Here is a 22,224-nt window from a genome sequence, read left to right on the forward strand (position 1 = left end):
ACATTTTAAAGAATAGATTTAGTATTTAGAAGAGAAAAGACTAAACCTGAGCTGAACTTTGTGAATGAAACCAACTTATACTGTCCTTTCATGGTATTTAGACTGAAAAGTAGACACAACACAAGCGTTTCAAATCAGAACCATGAGGTTTTAATGACTAAATCATGCAAAAACTGCCAATACATTCTGTAAAGAATATCAACATATATGTAGAAAATGTGTTTCTATATTTGGTCCATCTTAAAGTCTTGAAAATGAAAAGAAGGAGAGAACTTTAGTTTTGTTTGTGCTATTTTTTTTTATAAAATGATAAAGCGTGATTGTACAGTATAACACTTTTTTGACATCAATAAATCACTCTTTGACACAACAATAGAAGATAGTCACATTTATACGTCATTCTTCGGTATGGAACCAGGATTAGGTTTTTTTGATTGGTGTATATATTCTGTGTATATATTCTGAGTATCTTTACTGACATATTTTACATATATGTTAATGCTTTTTGTTTCAGTGATTGCAAAAAAATTTAAACCAAAGCAATATATAGAGGGCTTTGGCAATTTCATTTTTTGGCATTTTCATATTTGCCACAAAAATTGACCAGCTAGCCTGTTTATAGAGAAGGAAACCATGGCTCTTGTTCCGAAAACTGCAACAGATTCCCACATAATGCTGCAGGATCAATCCCCTGAAGGCAAAAGGTTTGATTTAAGCCATTCTTTAATATCCCTACACTGATTTTCAACTGCTTCACATCACTCTGAGAATAACTAGTAAGACATGAATAAGAATCACGTTATACTAAATGTGCTATGACAGTTACCATTACCATAAAGTTATTGCGATGCATTTTTCAGTTAACAAGGATTTTTTTTTCTTCATAGACTTGTAATCGTAGACTTGTGCTGGACAGCATATCAAGTAAACATTTGACTAAAAGCCCATAATTGTTAGAAAGTCAAACATATTAAACCAACTTTGAATGATGACAGCTGAAAACATTACAGTTACAAATTCATTCTGATGAAAGTTTCATTGGCTTTTTCCACACATTTGCATTCGACAACATATAGCATGCTCTGTTTGACGTCATTACACTTCAAAATCAAACAGCTCCTCAACTCGGTACTGTCTATGAAATTTATGGCCTTTGTATAACAATAAGCATACACATCACCAACCCAACTTCACAACAGCCTCACAGAAACAGCAGATCTATATAAACACACACACAAGGAATGAAATCACTATTTTTGAAGAAATACTTGTTAGTGCATTCAAAATATTTTAGAAGTTGGCAAAACAGCTGTTTATGATGGTCAGAATCTGTGTCTTAAAGACTGGCTCAGTTTCAGTGAAAGTTCATGTATTGTAGTTGTATTGTATATGTAGTTGACTGTATTTGGAAGGCCATATCACACTGGTATCGCAATCCTATCCTTGTATTTCTTATGTGATTTAAATGCTGCAGAATTAGCTAGTTTGTGCCACAATGTTTACAAGATTGCACTTTAAAAACTCAAAAGAATGGCCAGGCATTTGAATATTTGCAGCTCCTTCACTATGTTATATCTCGTTTGATTTACAGACATTCAGGTACATAAGTATGTTCCCATAAATTTGTGCTCTCATACTGTAAATTAATTCTGAAATAGCACAAAATTAACTTTGTTTCAAACTACATTCACCATACAAACATTTAACACTTTTACTTTCCCTTTAAGATTAGGTCCCAAAAAAGTGGACCAGGATATAGTGTACCATCTTTGTTTATGCTGATACACAGTGATTAATTTAAGGTATTTTCTGCTTTTATAATACATCTAGGTAACCCAATATTGACTATTTATGCAAAGTCAATGAGAACTGCTCTGTAAACCAGGTACTGAACATCCAAGGATGGCAAAAAGCACTAGCTTATCAACACTCCGCTCTATACAGTTCTGGTCTATTAGTAACAACAAACAAAACTGTACTAACTTGAAATAAACAAACAAACTAAAGAAACATACAAGACCAGAGCAACATCAAATATACGGCAAATTTGAGTTCTATATAGATTTTCTGAGACTTTTAGACGTATACTATGCAACATTTTGTAAGATTTAAAAATATATATTGCTATTTTTGTAAACCACACCTCCATTTAAAAATCTAGGTGTTATAGCATTCAAAAGATTGGTTTGCATGTTAGAACTGTTATGTATAACACCTGGATTTTGAAAGGTTTGCCTGGAACCTGGCTGCAATATGAATTTCTGTAATTATAGAATACGTTATTACATAATCCCCATCAGTTTATTGTTTTAAAATAATGGTTTCGGTTAGTTCAAAATCTTAACAAAATGTTAAATAGTACATATATAGTATATATATATATAAAACAAACTAAGTATCTTTGACCGAACAATTTCATATACTCTTTTATGCATTTCCTCTTTAAATATTTCAGCTTGATCATTTCCAGCCTATTTTGTTTTCTTTAAGTTGTAAATACATTTTAGATTTGATAATATCATTTCATATATCCATACATATTTTTTCTAAGTCTATTTATGCAGTAGCTATTATCCTCCTGTTTAATCTGTTCATTTGTCTGGACAAGCCCCCCTCATAGTTTCCTGTGTCTCCCTTATCCCTGCACACTATATGCAGATACATTTTCAGATTTGTCACCACAGCCACTTAATTCCTTTACTGTTCTGTTCTGTAGTGACCTTCTTCCTTTGTGTAAGCCTCCCTTGTGTTTTAAGAGTATCCATCTCCACCGTGAGCATAGGCCTGCTCAACTCCCTCCTGGATGTACTCCTCTTTTTTCTCCCATCCTTCTGCCCATCCCCCGTTAAGTTGAGTTGTGGCCCCGTATGTTTTCGGGGGCCCCCCGAAGGCTCCCTGGGCCCCTAGTGGAGCGTGACTGAGCGTGATGTCACCGGTCTCCTCAGCGAGCTCGTCTTCGTCAATGAAGCCACACTTCTCCTCGCTGGTCTCCTCTGGATCAGCCCACGGCTGCTTCTCACCTGAGGCGAAAATCCCGTAGAACACCACGCCACCATAATGCACCAGCGAGGCGATCAGGAACACGTTCTGCCACTCTTCTCGAGTCTGAGGAGTGCAAGGAAAGAGGTGCATTCACAGGTTTAAGGGACATCTTAAGACACTTGGTGCAGTAAGCCTTCATACATTATATAAGTATATGTAAGTTATAAAATATGCATGTTTTGATTATTTTATTTGATTGATTGTTACCTTGTTTTTGGTCATGGCACCCACTATGAGAGGGCAAACCATGCCAGACAGTGTTCCAACACCATTGGAAATGCCCATCAATATACTGGCATACCTGGGTGCAATGTCCAGGTGATTCACATTAAAACCTTAAATAGGCAAAAAGAAGCAAAAGCAGAAAGTTTAGAGCAGTAAATAGAAAGTTTGAAGAAAACAAAAGGGTTTTTTGCCCCTGAAAAAGCATTGTGGTCATGACACAACCTTAATTCTCCAGGAACAAAATTAACTTTAATGCTCGCTGAAATAAGAAAATCTTGTTCCCAGTAATGTTGCTCCATTTGTATTGGTTCACACACACGCACACACATTATCTAAGCTGCTTATCCTCCTGGGTTGTGGGTGTGCTGGAGCCTATCAGTCCCTGGGTGGAAGGCAGGAAACACCCTGGACAGGTCACCAGTCCATCGCAGAGCAGAAATTGTATTGGTTCATTTGTTATGTAATGCTCATGCAATGTAAAGGACAGCTGAGGCACAATTTCTAAATGATATAAACAAATAAACAATGTACATACAAGATTTAGATATCATCACGGGCCTAACAAAACTATGTATCTTCTAACTTCTCAAGAGTGTAACTTGTAAAGTGATGTAAGAAATTTTGAACAATTTCTATTGTAAAGGCACCTGCTGTGCTCAAACAAATGGAAATACATACATAGTTTTGATGTTTTAATAAGATTGATACCTGATATTGCAAAGCCACTGAAACCCACTGCCAGCACCAGGAATGAGATGGCTACACCTTTACTGTGGGAGTAACCAACAACGAGTAACAATGTAGCCTCCATCCCAAATCCTGCGGTAGTACAAACATACAAGTCAAAGGTCAGCTAAGACACCTAGGATCCATAGCAAACATATATCAGTCTGACCACTAACACTTTTCAGTCTTACCTCCACAATTCATGATCTTCCTGACATTAGTGGTGGACATGATGTTCTTGCTGCGCAGAAAGTCAGCGAGCTGGCCCCCTATGGGCACTATGATGGTCATGACCAGGTGAGGCAGAGCAGATAGAGCACCAACCTGTGAACAGGATCGTTATATCTCATTTATAAGACAAATTCATATATTTAGACAATTTAGCCTTTAGTATATCAAACCTTAGTCCATGACAACACTTGTGATATGTGATTTTAATGGTGATTCCCTGATGAAGTTCTTTTTACTCTTGTAAGTTATGAACATGGCAATAACTCATCATCGCTATCCAATAAGAAACATGTATCTCCAAAATAGTAACTAGATGAGAAGGCAAAAATTTTCTTGTAAAAGAACCTGTTCAGTTTGAATGTTTTTGATATAATACATAATATATTTTTTTAAAATAATATAAATAATATAACATCATTTATAATCATGGGCATTGTTAACAGCAAAGCATGACAGATATCCTTATTCAGACACTGTCTGTGAGACAGTGACCCTCAAAGACACCACAACTCCAGCAGCCTTTGACTCCAATCTGCAGGCTAGGCAATAACTCAGAGCTGGTTGTGACCGGCAAAATCAATCCAGTTGTTTCATTATTCCAGTCAGCCAAATCAGATTTACATCACTTGCTCTGCCTGGGTGTCAGAAATCAATGGCCATGTCAGACTTTATTTATGCTTGGCACTTTGAGATAATATTTCTAACTGTCTAACATGGGAAATACAATCAAATAATGGCAGCTAAACTTGTTAGTAGTGACAGTGCCAGTAGCTGGCAATAATGAAAGAAGTAGCATGTTGTGTTGTCAAAGATCAGTTCTGAAACTGTCCTCCATAAATAAAATACAGTATCAACTTCACTGTAGTTCCCACCAACAAGAATGTCTGGAGAGTTAATGACCTAGTTTTTTCATGGCAAATACAACCATGTATCACCCATCTTCACAGAAAAACACAGTATGGGAATTTTAAACATATGCTCATCCAATGTTTCTTCTAAAATCAAGAGTAATGAGACGTTTGTTCATCCTTTGCCGCAGTAACAGCCTCTACTCTTCTGCAAAGGCTTCACACTAGGTGTTGGAACATTACCATGAGGATCTGATTGCATTCAGCCACAATAGCTGGATGGAGCTCCATCATTCCAGTGAACACAATTCCACCTTGGGTTATGGAGCTTAATACCTCTCTGGCTGTCATTTGCCACTGAACATCCTATAATCTTTTTCTATGGAGATTATACAAGCTTTGTGTCTGAATGCCTGAACTCCTTTAATGTAGCCACATTCACTATTTAGGAGTGCCTGAATACTTCTGGACATATTATGTATACCATTATTATCCTTGCCTTACAAAGTCTACTTACTTTACTGATCTCGAAGCCAAACACCTCCTCAAAGTATGCAGGCTGGCTGATGAGCAGGAGGTAGAAGGTCCAGCTCCTGCAGAAGTTGGCCACGATGATTGCATAGACAGGCATGGAGGTGAAGAATTTCCTCCAGGGTGTCTTGAATTTCTGCAAAGCATATAAAATATCTTTATTTATATCTCTACAGTCCATATAATGTAAATGTTCTACACATTCTGAAATAAATGTTCCTACGTGGCAAAATATTTCTTCACCCTCACACATCTTATTTATAAAAATGTTTCTTCCATTCATTGTAAAAATCTTTAGGGAACTAAAAGTGATTCTTGTATAGCAATCCTCCAAGACCCTTTTGGCATCATTATTTTTTAAAAGCATATAGATAACATCCCCTGAACAGGGTCCACTTATCTTAGGTCAGAGGTCTTTTTCTGACACATTTGATGATATATAATCTCCTTATGGAGGCACTGCTTTTTTTGATACATGGGGGAATTAGCTACCATAGTGCCCCTACAGTAAGCAATATTCAGTCTGTTCATTGTGAAATTCTGGCATTGTAAGCTGCTTTACAGGTGAACAATGGTGAATTCTTAGGAAATAGCAGACCTACCTCAGTTGCCCCAAGTAGATTCGCTCCCTCTCCAATGCTCTCCTCTATGTAGAGTCGCTCTTCATCTGTAATAGTGGGGTGATCTGCTGGACTCTCATAAGACACTAGTATCCAAAACATGTACCAGATAATACCAAAACTTCCTATGGACAGAAAAAGAAACTGATGTTTTTGCATCAGGCACATTATAGCATGTTTCATCACATTTAAACTACATATAACCTAATTTCATGTCCTGCTTAAATCACAGATCTAACACAGATACATTATTAATGAACTCACCATAAATATAGAAGACAGAGGACCAGCCTGAATACTGCACAAGTATTCCAGCTAAAGGCATGGCCACCACAGCCCCAGCATAGGAACCTGAGGGGTTGAATTGTAGAGAATTACAGTCTCAGTGTTCTGTGTAAGATGACAGTGACTGAATGTGTAAAGAGTAAAAGTGATTTCACATTTACCACAGAAAGAAGTGGTTGCCAAACGACTTCTCTCTAAGGGTGGAGCCCACTTGCTCCAGATACCGTGACATGCTGGATAGGTCACTCCCTGAATTTAAATCAAGATATTAAAACTGTATTTAAGGATCCATAGGTCAACTGTATTTTGTAGGTGCTTTTAGTTAATAAATAAGGATCTCATGATAATATCACCATTAGTCTTTTTAATAATGTATTCTTCTTTATCATATATAATGAAAAATGTTGGCTACACTGGCACATTTTGTTCACCACAAACTTCTACATTTAACAATGAAATGTTAAACATTGTGACTGAGTGCTGAGGTCCATTCCCTGAGTCAGATAAAAAAGCAAGCAGGCAGGGAAACAAATAAAACTTGCAATCACCTCTTAAATAAGGATTAATGAGGCGTGGTGGCCAGTGCAAATCCAAGCAGACCACAAAAACAATAATGCTCCCATTAAATCTTCATTAGCTACTAATTTGTGCACAATCAGTCGCTGATGGACACAAATTGCTGGGGCTAGCAGGGGGAGAAGATCTGGTAGGCTAGTGTTTAATTTGCTGTAATCAGTCAATACAAACAGAACACAAGCTGCTGTGGTTACAGAGTAACCGCCAGCAAGCTTTCATTCGTTAAACATAGCTACTCAGCCTACTGCTGTCATTCACTCTGAACACCACAAAGGATGCAAAGGTAGATGACCTTCATAAGGTTGGTGAATGAGCAACAACTGTTAGTGCTCTCTCTCTCTCTCTCTCTCTCTCTCTCTCTCTCAGCTCTTTGTTTGGTTTCTCATAAGACTTGTAATTCTGCTCTGTGTGCTGTGGTGCTTCTCTTTGCTCTAGTTTGAGAAATTTCAAATTTAAACATATTAAGATACACTGGAAGAAAAAAAAATGTTTGGGTGACAAAATATTTGCTTTAAAGGGGCACTCTGGCCAAAATGACAAATGTAACTATTGTCATATCAGATGGAAATATGCATTCTGGCCTTCTACTGCAGTGCTGCTGTAGGCTTATATAATGAGATTATCCATTTTAAAGGCAAGCAAAACTCCCTTCAGATGACTTATCGTGAACGTATGAAGAAACATTGCAGGCACTTCAGGGCAGATGTGTTTGTTTGCTTTTTTCCCCTACAAGCTGACTAATGCACAGAGAAGGTAGATAGCTGGTGTTACTTCTAGAAAGCTGAATATCATGTTTGTATTTCTTATTTATAGGCATTTTTTATCGTCAAGGGGGGCGGCGCGGGGGGGGGGGGGGGGGGGTCCCCAGTGGTTAGATGAGGCATTTGCGAGCACTGCTGGACAAAACCACAAAAGGAAGCAAAATTAATTCTGTCGAAACGAGGATGCTGAGGGATGCAGTGCTGCACTACAGAGCGTTATGTAAGCTACATGAAACGCCAGTTGTACGCCTTTAATAAGTTTACCGGTATACAGATAGTATACAGGAGTACGCTTTGCGTCATCTGGAGTAAAACAGAAGGGAACACATATTCATGTAGCCGCAATGAATAAATTACTCTTCTGCACCTCGTACCTCTACGAGTCCCTGTAAAATCCTGACGAACATGACGCAACCGTAGTGCACGCGCGCAGCTGACGGGATGAACATGTTGAGTGTTGACGTCAGCAGGATGGCGGCACCAAACACCCTGCAAAACCAGAGTGAACAGCATGCATGAGGCACAAGCTCAACAGGCCATTGAGTTAGAAAACAGCGGTTAGGGCACTGAAATATGAAACCAATGCAGGCTCGCCGGGACGGTCCTCACCAGCAGCCTTTTCACAGAGATTACATTAGAACCCTGATGAAACGACATCATCTCGGTTCAGCCTCCAGGACCACAGTGGCGGTGCACTATAGGCTCATATGAGCATAACACCGTGAGTCAGAACACTTTCTTTGATCAGATTAGGAGTTCTAGATCCGTTCTCCTCTTGTGTTAACAAAAAACAGTTTTGCCCGGAGGAAGTCCACGAATATGCAGCTGTAATAAAGGCAGTTATAACGGGTTAATCGGTTTAATAAATGAGCTCCTCGAGCTGACTAATATTTAAAAACACAAAAGGAGCAAACTAAGAATAAACGTACGATGAAATCTGTCCGTAGTCTTTTATTCTTAATCCAGCTCGCACATTAATTCGTCGTCTGCATGAAGCTGCACGTAATCTGTCCATAAAACCGAAGATTTTTCTCAAATAACGTTTTGTGCTAAATAGAACCGTTTTCAATAAGAACGTTATCCGCTCGTAAATACGCGTTTTGACACAAACATAAAACAGATTTTCCCTCTCAAATAGTCTTTAAAAAGATGATGAATGGTTCTACTTAGAACCACGAGCACGAGTTCTATATAGGACCATTTCCTGCTTAATGGTTCTTGAGATTGATGGGGAATGCTTTGTATATGGTTCTATACAGACCTTTATTGAAAACGGTTCTATATAGCACCAAAATGGTTCTTCTATTCTTACAAGCTTGACGTCGTGACAATAAGAACCCTTTTGGCGCTGCATAGAACCATATACAACACATTCTCCATTAACCAGAAGAACTGTTTCACATGATCCTTTTAAGTATGAAATGATTCCATGTAGAATTAGTGGTTCTTAATAGAACCACATTCCCTTTAGTAAAGAACCGAGTGTGTGTGTTATTGTTCTGGTATTCAGTCCAGTTGCCTGCTTGCATTGTAATTCAGCCTATCTGTGTTATTTTTAGGCTGCAGGGATCTCTGTGAGCGTTTCCTCGCGCTGCTGTTTGGGCGCCACGTGCCCCGAGCACGCGCCTCCCTAGAGACCTCATTAAAGCAGGGGAGGCGGAGCTGGCGAGAGCGCGCGCCTCAGCGGGACTCTTTCGCGCTCTCGAGATCTGCTCGCGTCCAGGCTCTTTGATTTAAAACGCTCACGTGCGCTGCAGCTAACAGTGAGGATTAAAATGCGCTTCAAATACTTTATAAAGAAAATCTCAGTGACCGCGTCTGACAGCGACCTGGTGAAAGCGTCGGCTGCAGCACTCCCACCTGAACGGCGATGGCCAGAATGTGCTGAATTTACAGTGCGCGAACCTGTAGATCAGATAGCGCGATTCATACACCATCTACTCTACTCAAACCCCCGCCTCCCTGCGCTAGGGGCGGTCAGTAGGGGGCGTGGCTTGGCGGAACACAGGTGAGGAAAAAAGTGTGTGTGTGTGTCTGTGTCTGTGCTTGGAGCGGAGAGTGACCTGTTGGCCGCCAGTCTGGAGGAGATGTATCCTCCTGGGATCTGAGTGACGATGTAACCCCAGAAGAAAGAGCCGTGGATCATCCCCACCGTCTCCGGGTCCCAGTTAAACTTCGCTTTCTGGCACAACACACACATCAAACACAACCATTAGTCAGAGCTAATGATTAAATATTGACTGTACATCAGCAAATATGTTGTCATGTTGTTCAATAAAAAGTTAATAAATATAATAATAATAATAATAATAATAATAACAAGTGTTCTAATAATCAGTGTTCTAATAATAATAATAATAAGGGCAGAATTCGCAGAGCTGAATTAACACTATTTTTTAAGTCCTAGCGCTGTAGTAGGGACGCTGGAGCACTGAGCGCCACCGTGATTGGATTGGAGATTTACGATTAGCTTCAATGAAAAAGTACAGTTGGAGTAGAAAACAAAACCCGATGAGCTTCAGTGTTAAAACAGATCTTCGTTATTGTCGATATCTACAGTGACGTCCTCGGTGTTTTTATGTAACTCGAGCCCTTTTTGCTCACCAGTTCTCAACGCTGCCCACGCTGTAAAGATACGGATCTATTTAAGATATTTATCCTACGCCTGTGTCTAAACTAAACACCCAGTGACCAATCAGAGCAGTGAATCAAAGCACAGAGCTCAACAGGGTGGGGCAGATACAGGAGGAGGGGCAAACAAAGAGGGATGGGCCAATACAGGAAGAGGGGCACATAAACGAGGGGCAAATGAAGGTATAGATGCAAATATATAGAGGCAACTAAAGAAAGGGCAATTAAAGGAAGGGGGCCAATAGAGTGATGAGTAACTGAGGGCAGAGCACGTAAAGTGGGAGGGACTAATAAAACGAGGGCGCACCTCTTTGATGATGATCTTCCCGCCCCTGTGGATCGTGCTGTTGTTGACCATGCCCACGATGGCCACTCCCAGGTTACAGCGGATGCCGAAGGAGATGCAGAAGCCCAGGCCGCTCATGATGGCAATGATGTACCGGCGCGGGAGGCCGAAGCACGTGCAGTCTATGGGCGGCGCGCGCTTCTTCTTCGCTACGGCGGGCCGCCCGTCCTCCGTCAGCTCCAGCTCCTCTCCTCCTTTCTGCTTCTTCTCCATTAACCTGCGGAAGAGCCGCATATGCAGAGCACTTCATACGCGTCGAGCTTCACGGTGGGCCTGAGAGACCCCCTGACTGAGATCTCTGAGAGCAGCGCTGGAATTTAACCCCACCACTTCGTTGAGGGTTAATTTTCTCAGAGTAAATCCGTCGTCATAAGAACAAATAATAATGATATAATAATTAATAAAGTAATAGTAGCAGATACAGCACCGTAGTAATGGGAGCAGAACAGAGATAAAGCGTGGTTTTACATTCCTCGCGCTTTACTTTTTTAGGAACATGATTTAAACGGTCGAGTTGCAAAATATTTCTCTGCATTGCAGCATCTCCGATCTTTAGCTCTTCTAAATGAGATTCTCAGATTTGTAGTATTTTTGTGATTTAGACTGTGAGGTATTATAAGAACGCAAGTCCGCAATAGTCTCACAGAGCGAATATCGCATAAATTAAACGAATAAAACTAAACACAACGACTTAAGGACGGAATGGAGAAGGAAAAATGGACTGTGTGCTGTGAAAATTGTAAATGTACGGAGAGGAACGCTGGACAGGAGACGACCCAGCGAGGAGGAGGAGGACAAAAAGCTCCACCAGTTTTGTGTAATATTTTAAGGAATGGCAGCAGCTGGGGGGAGAGGATGGGAGGGGGGTTCTTTAGCGTTTGGAGTGGTCGTAAAACAGACATGTAATGGGCATCTCCTTAGGAAATAATACAAAAAAATTTTAAAACCTTCTAAAGAAATTTTAACGAATGAAGAAGTTGATCACAATGATGTGCGGTTTATTTGAACTGCTCTCCGTTTATTGGAAACGCAGGCTGTAGGAGGCGTCGGAATAGAGATGAAATTGAAACGGCTTTGTCTTCAGTGAAGCTCCTGCACTGTGTGAACAAACAGGGTCTCAGTCGGTTCCGCGAGTTACATCAACACCGTTCCTGCTGAAAGAGGAGGAGTGAAAAACAGCAGTTGTGTCGATAGAGCGCGTTTAATTGACACGTTTGAGTCCTGATTATTTATATATTTATTTATTTATTTATTTAGGTGGAGAGCAGGCCAGCACCTCACAGCTGAATACTGATCAATGAGCGGAATGTGTTGAACCCACTCTGAGCTGTCACGACTCGCTCGATTTCATTCATTATTTAAGGCACACACAGCCCGAATCCTCGGGGGAAGAAGCCTTTAATCCCACCAGCTAAAGCAGCGTTAATGATCTGGACTTGATCTGATCATCATTTCACGACTTAACCACGACGCGCTTCTTGGTTTTGTGTTTCTATATTAAAATATTTTAAAATGTAGAAACGAAATGTGTAAAAAGATTAATAATAATTCGTTTTGAATCCCATCCCAGACAACAAAAAAGGAAAAAACGAGGAAAAAAGAAAAAATAATCATTTCGATCGAGCGTTTACTGATAACCAGCATGATAACACTGATAACACATCCCGATACAGTCTTTATACATAAGACGCAGCTGCGTTCTAAGCGTCTCAGCCCGCTGAGGATGATGAAGGTCTGAGGTGTACCTGTGCATGTGGCCCAGGGTTTTACCCGCGAGATTCTTCAGTCCCGCCTTTCCGGGGCCGAGCACTCTCTCCTTCACCGTCTCCATCTCCAGAATCGACGCCCCGCTCGTGTTTCAGGCTCAGATTTCAGCCTCAGTGAGCTGCGGGACTCATAATCCTGGAGTGAAGTAACAGCCCGGGTGGTTTTCTTCGACCGAGCGGAACCGGTTTTGGTTATTTAATCCCCTCGTGAGTGTGATCCGTACAAACGCCTACACACACACACACACTCAGTCACACACTCACTCACTCACTCACTCACTCACTCACTCACTCACTCACTCACTCACTCACTCACGGTCTCCTCGTCCTGTGAGTTTCCTCGAGTCTGGAGTTCAGTGAGTCCGCGCTGCTCCATCTTCACTCTGACTCAGAGCTCCACATCACCGGAGCAGTGCGCGCGCTTAGGACGCTCTCGCCTCTCTGTGATGAACGGAGTCGGTGCTGCGCTCGTGCCGCTTCTCTCGAACTGAACCTGCCGCGCGCATTCAGCACACCGGGAGCGCGCGCCAGGCATCCGCGCGCGCGCACGCGTCGCGCGCTCTCATTTACGCGCCTTTAAAGAAAGTAGGGCTGATCTCCATCACAGCCACAGTCACCACTTTCCGCCATGGGGACGTGTGTGTGTTTCGATTTCATTATTTTAAAAGTCAGTGTTAAACCTGCAGAGGAGAGGCGGTGACATGGAAACCAGCTGAGTGAGGGTCTCCAGGGTCCTCTGAGACAAGACAGGAGAAAATATGCCAGCATCACTGTGCCACACATTCTCTCTTTCCTCAAAATAATCTGCCCCGAATAAACCATAAGAAATTATAGAACAATGCATGCAAAAAGAAAGAAAGAAATTATTGATGGAAAGAATCAAGCTAAAATTAAAGTGCATAAGAAAGAAAAGAAAGAACCAAATGGCTAAAGGACAAAAGCAAGAAAGAAAGAAATTATGGATGGAAAGAAACAGCCCAAAATTAAAATGCATAAGCAAGCAAGCAAGAAAAAAAGAAAGAAAAGAAGAAAGAAATAAAGAAAGAAAGAAAAAAGAAAACAAGCAAGAAAGAAAGAAAGAAAAAAAGAAAGCAAGAAAGAAAGAATGAAAGAAAGACAGAGTGAAAGAAAGACACAGACACATAATCAGACTCCAGGATGACTGTATGTGCTGTAAATGGCCACCAGAGTGCGCTGTGGTTCTGGGTAACACAGACTGGGATCAAACTGTCAGTCGCTACTGAGGCACACCGAGCCTGCTGGGTAGCATGCATAGGCCCTTTTCTGCACATCAGCGCGCAGAGGAGAGAGACCTCTTCAGAGGTGTAGGTGTGACATCACTGTGTGTCGGTGTGACATCACTGTCAGCGTGGTGCTTGGGAGGCATTGAGTGTGATTTTGATTTGAGCTCTTGTCTGACCGGCCGCCTCGCCTCACTCAGGTTCCTCTCCTGCTTCTTCCTCCGTGTCTCAGGCTCCACTCTGTGCCTCTTCCACAGCCGGGTGAGAGCGGCCCTGAGCTCCCTGCGGATGGGCCTCCCCGCGAAGCAGCTGAACAGAGGGTTGGTGCAGGACGTGAGGCTGCACACGCACATCTCCAGAGAAAAGGTCAGGTCGGCCACCTCCCTTGCTGACGAATCTTGGGGCATCAGCGCCATCACTACAAGGGCTGCGTTCCTGCTCAAGTGGTAGGGTAAGTAGAAGAGTCCAAAGAGGACCATGGCTGCGCCTAGCTCACAGGCCAGGCCCCTGAGGCGTGGGTCAGCCCGCCTGCGCAGCTGGCACACACTGCAGATGTAGCAGTAGCTGAGTGCAGTGAAGGGGAAGAAGAACCCCAGAAATGAACAGCATACAGAATACAACAAGCTCTCTTCGATGTCACCCATGAAAACGTAGATGATGCAGACAGTCCTGTTGCCCTGCTGACAGTGTGCGGTGGTAGACAGTTGGGCCACTGGAAGACTAATAACTATGGCCAACAACCAAACACTGATGCACAACATGACTGAACGTCGGTGAGTCAGGAGAACAGGTGAGCGAAGAGGGTGGACGATGGCCAGGTAGCGGTCTACACTCAAGCAGGTCACAAAGAATATACTGAGGTAGAAGTAGTTATGGTAGAGAAGACGGATGGCCTTGCAGAAAGCCTGGCCCAGTGACCACTGCATCCCAGCAAGGTGGTACTGGATGAGGAATGGCAGGGCAAGTAACCAGAAGGTGTCAGCCAGAGCAAGGTTGTGGAGGAAGAGGACGCTGCGGTTGCTCTGGCTCAGCCGGCGAGAGAAGACCCAGAGGGAGAACAGGTTCAGAGGTAGGCCCAAAACCATCACCCCAAGGAAGAAGCCTGGCATTAAGAAGAGCTGGACGATACGCATGACCCCCAGACCAGGAGAGGTCATATTGCAGGACACAGTTTCATAATACAGGGTGTCCTGCACAGAGAGAGGAAAAGATGAAAAGATACCAGGATCCCAAAGCTGATTTGCATTACTATTGTCACATAAGGCTGTTACTAACAATATAAGAGAATGTTATTACACATTAACTGTATTCTTAAAAACAAAGGTTCATAGTTCTTGGCTTAGATATATAACACTATGAAAAAATAAAACTTTGATATAGAATCTTTATATTATGAGGTGTCTAGCACACTTCTTTCACAGTAACTATCAATTTAAAGTCCACTTTAAAAGGTTCTGGTTATCAACTGTAGGCTAGAACTATCCCTGTCCTGCAGATTTTAGTGTTAAACTTTAACACAGTTTAACTGCTGTTAATTAGCTATTAGCTAAGGAGTTGAATCAGGGAGACACTTAAGTCCAGTCCTGGAGATCCACCACCCTGAAGAGTTCAGTTCCAAGACTAATCTGTCGTATTTGATTCAATTAAAGCACCTGAGCCCTGAAGGTGGTAGGCTAGTGGTAGGTTGCAGGTTCCCATTCCAGAACTAAGTGGGTATTCCTGGATGCCCCTTCGGGCAAAGCACATAACCTACCAGTGTAACTCTGCTGGGACACAGTGCTGCTCCCAGACTAAACATAGTTAAACATAAAAATGAACAGTTTTCCGAAACATGAACTCTCCAGAATAACGGCTCACCAAGACCACCACTAAACTTATCATGGCAGAGGTACTCCTGGACCAAAGTTGAGAAGCAGTGCTTTAGGGAACAATAATTCTTCTATGACTATAATAATTCTTCTATCAAAGACTACTTTTTGGCAAATTTTAAATAATATCACAACCCCCACCCATATAGCATATTGTGGCTGTTAAAAAACAAACAAAAAAAAACTAAACAAAATGAAGCATCTTTTTTGTTTCTCTACATCATTTGATCACAACATATGTCTTTTACACTGTTTGACAATTACATGATGAATGGGACTAATAGAAATAATCCAAAATCATTTAAATACAATCTATTTAACATGAAGTTTAGAACTTTTTGCCTTCTCCTATAAAGTTATTATTTTTAAGATGATTTTCTTTGGACAGTAATGATATGCATAAAAAAGAAAGAATTGCTGCAGTTACCTACCAAAGTGTGGTTGCTGTCCATTTCTGCATTGATGCTCCACCTGTTGTGTAACACCATCTCCCTGGACGGAGGGAAGCCAAATGGAAGTGTTCTCACCTTTCCTCCCACTCCTACATTCTTATTAACAGGTAAACATACAAAAGCAAATATCGGCCCCCTCATGCCATCTGCTACTGATGACGCTACGGTTTCAGAAAGTGTGCCATCAGAAATAGACAGCCTATAAGAAACAGGCATCAAGGAAGCAGAGCATCATTTTACTATTTGAGTTTTTGGGGGTAAAATGTGTAATAATAATAGCAATAAAAAAAAGAATAATGATAGGCATTAAATCATTTAAGCAATTAATTTATTTGCATGACTGGGATACAGACAGTACAACAGAACAGAACAGAATTATGTCAGAATGTATAAAAAAAACACAGAATTGGCTTTTTGATTTTTTATTTGTGTCCACGTCCAAGAACAACTTTGTAACTACTTCACTTTAACCAGCATTATAAAATTGATCTGTGTTAAAAAAAAACAGAAAAGAAAAAGAAATATGGGTAACAATATTAAGATGAATTTGACATGAAAAGTGTCTTCTATTGTCATTACAGATAAGGTCCAATCTGGACCCACAATATCCACATCACAGACCAAGACCAGCAGATAGCATGAACATACAGGCAGGATTGTGTAGGAAAGCACTAGCATGTACAGCTTTTCTGGCATTCGACCTCTTTCGATGCATAGAGAATATGTGTATGGCTTATAGCATTCATGTAGAAACGTGCATAGTAAACAGCTAAATTTCTTTAAATAATTTAACAGTCACAATTCCTTACCAATCAAAGGCAAACTGGAAAAAAAACAAATTAGCCAAACTGGCAGAAAACATTTAGAATTCAAGTCACACACATTAGCACAACCGGAGAGTGACATTTACTTAAACCTTTACCTAATGAGAACCAATTATTGTTCTACTTATTTTTGCAGAAGCCAATTAGAATTTGCCACTATGGTAAAACTGGGCTTCGTCTGTTTTCAATAGGGCTATGTACATACTTTCTGTAGAGCACATAAAGCATGTAGAGCACATGTTTCAAAAGACAAAAAATGGAAGCACAAGCTAAAAGGGCACTTTGGCTGTTTCAGGCCAAAAATCATATGCCTCAGTAAGGGCTGGTGTCTGTGCATGTGCCTGAATGATACCCACATTACCATTTTACATAATGCTTAAAAGAGACCAGAACAGTGAAGATAGATTTGGCAAAGCATTTACAGTAATTCACATCCACCCAGCCCCTAATCTCTTCCATACATGGTAGACCTGGACAACACATGGTGTCTCTCCCCTTGATTTCAAACATTTTATTACAGCAACACTGATACTGTAGTGTAAATACATTAATCACACAAAACCCCTTCTTCATTAAGTGCTTTGTGCAAGACAAAAACATTATAAAATTTTTTATGTCCTCTGACCCGTAAAATGAACAGAAAATGAAAAGAAAAACCAAAGGAACAAAGACACTCACAAAGACGCCATGACTACAGCTGGACTTTCATCCACTGGAATACACATGTAGATAAACAAAGGCACATTAAAAGCCATTAGCGTGGCTAGTCTGCTTTCGGTCATACATTAAACTCCGATTACTCTTCACTATACTAACACTTGGGCTTTGCAAAGTAAGATTTGGGTATATTTGGTTCACAGGGTTTGAGGTGCTGATTGCTTTCACCCATCATCAGCAAAACTGTCTTTTCTGTAAATAGATAGTGTGAATACACTAGTGACATCACCTGGCAGAAGACACACTGCACTTAAGGACTGCACTCACTGCAAGGAGTGCACTCACTCATATTTGGCATAAATGTACTGTAAGTTCTACAGAAAAGAAGAAAAAACCTTCTTGCGACTGCCTTGTGAAGTTGCATGCTAAGACACTTTGTAGTGATGTGACAACTGTGCAGTGTCATGATTGTGAAAATACTGTTTTACATTTTAGTGCTATTTATTTGAAAGCTTATAAAGGTCATTTTTTTAATTGTCTGTGATTTCAAAGGCAAAAATATGTAAAATGTACTTAGAGAGAACTACACAGGATGAAACAAGAAATAATTACAACCTGAAATTTCTCCTCTGTTTATCTGAAAGCTTACTCTTATAGGCATCAGTATTGATATCATATTCAGTTTCTGCCTTGCATAGAGAAATACAAGCTATAGATGTAAATAAGGCATCTTGTCTTTGGTTGCATAATGGGTTCAAGGAACTCACTATCTGAACGATTATAAAAAATGTTTAAAAACAAAAATAAAACAGAAATAAAAAGGACATTTTGTAAACTAAGAAACTGAAATTTAGACACAGCGTGGAGAGAACAACTGAATCATTTACGGCATTTGACAGACACTCTTATCCAGAGCAACCTACAATTGAAACCTTTTTCACAGGTAGGCAAAAGTAGTTTTAGGAGTCTTGTCCAAGAACTCTTATTGGTATAGTGTAGAGTGTTTACCCAGGCAGGGATTGAACCCCAGTCTACAGCATAGAAAGAAGAGGTGTTACCCACTACACAATACCAACCACTTAGCCAAAATCAGAAATGCATGAGTCCACAGGTCAAATGTAAAGATATACCACACTGGGCTTTATGCATCCGACTTCTCAAAGTAAGAGTGCTGATGTAGGATCTTCACCTCTCTAGTCCAAATGAGTACATTTGTATAGGCAGAAAGGATCTGATCTGAGATCTGTATTTTCACTTTGGATTTGTGTATGACTGATTATAGAGATATCATGGCAAGAACAGTCTGGGTCCAAGGTCGAGGTAAGTGCCTGATAGAAAAAAAAGTGAAATGAGGCTTGGACTAGGTCAGGCATTCAGACAGCACCTCATGTTTCACAGTGGCAGCTATTTCTGGACAGATGCATTGGCCTTCCTCTCCCTTCTGATTCAGCTGTTTTTTCAGCTTGTCCACCTCATAGTTGTGTAGGTACTCCTGGACCAGGTAGCGCTCACGCTTTACTCGAGCCTGTACATCAGATGGCACATCCGGAATCAGCCACGCCACAAAGAATTTCACCACAAACACCACGTGCTGTGAAAGACAGACAGTTAAAGATCAGTAATCAAAAGCAAAAAAAAGCAAAAAAAAAATGTTTATCTGCCTTTTTATCTGCTCTCCTCCATTAATGGCACAATGCTACTGTCTAATTTTTTTGGTATGTAAAGAACATAATTCAAGCTGAAAACTTGTAAGTTTGTTTTATTTTTGTGCCAAAAGAACAAATATAGCAATATCTTTAACAATTCCATCTTTTATTGTTAAAATATATTAAAACGTTCTTAGCAGGGAAAAGTCAGAATTTTCAAATATTTACATAGATTAAAAAGTTTAAAAACAATGAAAAAACATTAGATTAAAGATGAAGTGAAGAGCCTGTATCTTACATTTCACTTTTAATATGTTTTTTTGATGGATGGAGGTATTATTGGAATACAATCAAAAAGAATATAATAAATAGTATTTGATATTAAATATTATATCAAGCTCCAATTCCATATGATGCTACATTTTCCTATGCCTAATGTGTACATGCACATGTTTAAATGACTCAGATGTTCAAATCTGTTCAAATGGCAGATTAGAAAGAGTTACACGGGGTGTCGCCAAAATCTCTCAATGTACTCTTGGCAACGTGATAAAAGAGGGTTAAAAAATACAGTGCTACAGCAATGTACACAATGAAATGTCCTTACCTCCATAATGATAATAAAAGCCATTTTGGCTGCTAGGATGTGCCAGAACTGCATGGTGTGGGAGTACTCATGCTCATGGCCTGGAGGATATCGGTAATCACGGTACCTGCACACAACACATACCATGGGTAAATTATAACCATAAAGAAAAAAAAAGATGTATTGTTACATATGCATGCATGTAAACACACAAAGATAAACAAACCTGCAGGTGGTAATCACAGAGCTGTTGAACCAAGCAGGATTCTCACCAGGATCCGGTGTACTTTCAGTAGAAATTTGTGAGATTTTGAAGACAGACAGGCTGTTGTTGACATAGCCCTGCATGGTGAGCTCAGTGCCTGGATGATAAGCGTAGAAATATACCAGCCGAGGAATCATATCGGAGGTAAACGCCACAATGAATGCCTGATCAAAGAAACACAGGAGACTGAGAACAAGAAGTGAAATTGAGAGATACCAAAACCTTTCTATTACACTGTGTCCTACAAACTGTGATATGTAAGTAACTCAGGACTGTAATCTGTGGCCTTGATTTCAACATGCTAGAAATCAAACCAGAACAGAAACATGAGAGGTGAAAAGAGGCGAGTTAACTCACATTGGTGACCACGGAGAAGACAGCAATCAAATTGAGAATTTCATCCCAGGCTCCAATGCTGTGGGCTTTTGCTGCTACAGGTCTACGAAACTGAGTAGTCAACTTCCATGCGTCCACACGCACCTCCAAAATATTATTCATCAGAGCCAAGAGGGGAGCCAGTGGAAAGGAGGCCACAAAGAGTGTGATAAAACCAAACTGGATTACTGGGGATGAAAGGGAGCAAGTGAGAGACAATTAGAGAGTTGCATAGATGCTGTCTCGCAAGCCAGACTTTCTGACCTCTGTCAGATTCTGGTGCATTTTCCCTTAAAAAAGGCCAAGAATGACCTACTATGACAGGAAAAAAAAATTACACTGACTTGCACAATAACCAAGCACAGCCTGCTTTTTTGGAATGATGTGCAGGAATAGGCTAATTTTAAAACAAATCTGTTCTCAAAATTGCAGTGGAAAACAAGCAAGGAAATCTTGCTTAAACCCTACAAAATGCTTCAATGAATAACTTTTAAAGATGAAACGCTGTTATTATTTCTGACCATGCCTTGCTCTGAACGGCATGTCGCACAGAGTTTGTTTCCTGTCAGACAGATGAAACCCCTTGCATGTAAGTCATTCAGAATGAAACTGACAAAATCCTAAGAGTTGTGGCCAGCTTAACCTACTACAGATATCAGACACTCTGTGTATGTGTGGGCAGAGCATGGAAGGCTGAGACCAATATAACAATGTACAGAAACACAACAGCATCCTCTATCTGTAAAATGTGGTAGTGTAAGGGGGAGTTTGAATAAGCTCATGTATCTTAACTATATAACAAACCCTTGCATTTCTGAAATGGTAAGTCTACTTAGAAAGGAAAAGCTTTACCTTCAATGTGAGTTAATGTAATGAGATTTTATTCCAACTAATTGTAGACCATTTCTGTTGGCCCATCAGGAAATGGGTACACAACATAAATAACAAGTGGTGTAAAGCAAAAACAAAAAACAAAAAAAAAAATTCAAAGTTTTGATATGTACATGTGTGTTTACACAAGTGCTCAGACAAAACTCACCCATTTCCAGGTACTCATAGAAAAGGCCAAACTGGCTGAAGTTCTGCAGGTCATAGTCCTGCTCCCAGCGGCTGTAAAGACTCTCAGGGTGACTGCGAGCGTTACGGCTGCTCCACCAGTTCTTCAGCCAGCTGCAAACAAACAAACACATACACCTTTACTGTGCTCCATTCACTGAAGATGCAGCACAGTGGACACAGCTAGTCCTTTCAAACTGCCTTATCAAAGTGTCATCTTTTCAAATAGATTAGGAAACACTTACGGAAGCAGAGCCTCTTGGATGTTCCCCCACACTTGTTTACCAGTCATCACTATGACCAGCTGAGTGGTCAGCTCAATCAGACAACCACCAGGGTCACACTACAGAATTCACCATATAACAGACAGGCTAATCAACATCACTGTTACTTATTCAGTAAAACGCTGTCATTAGACAAGGCAGAATTAGCTGTCAAGCAATTTTTATAAAAGATGTACCTCTTCATTCCTCAGGTTGCTGATATGAAACATGTATGTATATTTTCCTGGGTAGCCTACAAACTTTCCCTTAAAGAAGGCCACATAGAAGCAGGAAGAATAGTAGTTAACAAACTGGAAGAGGAACATCTTGACAGTCAGCTTGTTCTCATACTCCACATGTGTTTTAGGGACCTCTGCAGGCAGCAAGAACAAGAAAGCACACC

The 22,224-nt window shown here is 40.6% G+C and overlaps 3 protein-coding genes across 6 annotated transcripts in view; all 3 read right to left on the reverse strand.

Moving 5' to 3' along the window:
• Positions 1-127: 127 nt before the first annotated feature.
• On the reverse strand, positions 128-13,103 carry slc17a6a (solute carrier family 17 member 6a). Of its 2 annotated transcripts, XM_037542870.1 has the most exons (13): positions 12,905-13,103; positions 12,568-12,724; positions 10,784-11,039; positions 9,909-10,027; positions 8,220-8,334; positions 6,670-6,757; positions 6,488-6,574; positions 6,206-6,348; positions 5,590-5,739; positions 4,185-4,317; positions 3,976-4,086; positions 3,250-3,377; positions 128-3,105 (listed from the first exon to the last, which is right to left on the reverse strand). In XM_037542870.1, the coding sequence occupies exons 2-13, from the start codon at positions 12,651-12,653 to the stop codon at positions 2,752-2,754; spliced, it is 1,770 nt and encodes a 589-aa protein (XP_037398767.1). In that variant the 5' UTR covers positions 12,654-12,724; positions 12,905-13,103; the 3' UTR covers positions 128-2,751. The 2 variants fall into 2 exon arrangements, with proteins under 2 accessions (XP_037398767.1, XP_017578352.1); XM_017722863.2 differs by having other exon boundaries at positions 12,568-13,103.
• A 630-nt stretch (positions 13,104-13,733) lies between these two features.
• On the reverse strand, positions 13,734-15,108 carry LOC108442680 (P2Y purinoceptor 6-like). Its single transcript, XM_017722844.2, has one exon. It carries the CDS (start codon positions 14,984-14,986, stop codon positions 13,880-13,882), a length of 1,107 nt encoding a protein of 368 aa, XP_017578333.2. The 5' UTR covers positions 14,987-15,108; the 3' UTR covers positions 13,734-13,879.
• Positions 15,109-16,460: 1,352 nt separating this feature from the next.
• ano5a (anoctamin 5a) overlaps positions 16,461-22,224 on the reverse strand; it is a 33,735-nt gene continuing 27,971 nt past the window's right edge. For all 3 annotated transcript variants that reach the window (XM_017722866.2, XM_017722864.2, XM_017722867.2), the window contains 7 exons: positions 22,019-22,194; positions 21,804-21,901; positions 21,542-21,672; positions 20,485-20,690; positions 20,089-20,291; positions 19,884-19,989; positions 16,461-19,221 (listed from right to left, as the gene is read on the reverse strand). In XM_017722866.2, coding sequence (XP_017578355.1) covers positions 18,991-19,221; positions 19,884-19,989; positions 20,089-20,291; positions 20,485-20,690; positions 21,542-21,672; positions 21,804-21,901; positions 22,019-22,194 — 1,151 coding nt within the window. In that variant the 3' untranslated portion in view covers positions 16,461-18,990. The remainder of the gene's footprint in view (positions 19,222-19,883; positions 19,990-20,088; positions 20,292-20,484; positions 20,691-21,541; positions 21,673-21,803; positions 21,902-22,018; positions 22,195-22,224) is intronic.

This window comes from Pygocentrus nattereri, chromosome 11, assembly GCF_015220715.1.
Source record: "Pygocentrus nattereri isolate fPygNat1 chromosome 11, fPygNat1.pri, whole genome shotgun sequence".
Lineage (NCBI taxonomy): Eukaryota > Metazoa > Chordata > Actinopteri > Characiformes > Serrasalmidae > Pygocentrus > Pygocentrus nattereri.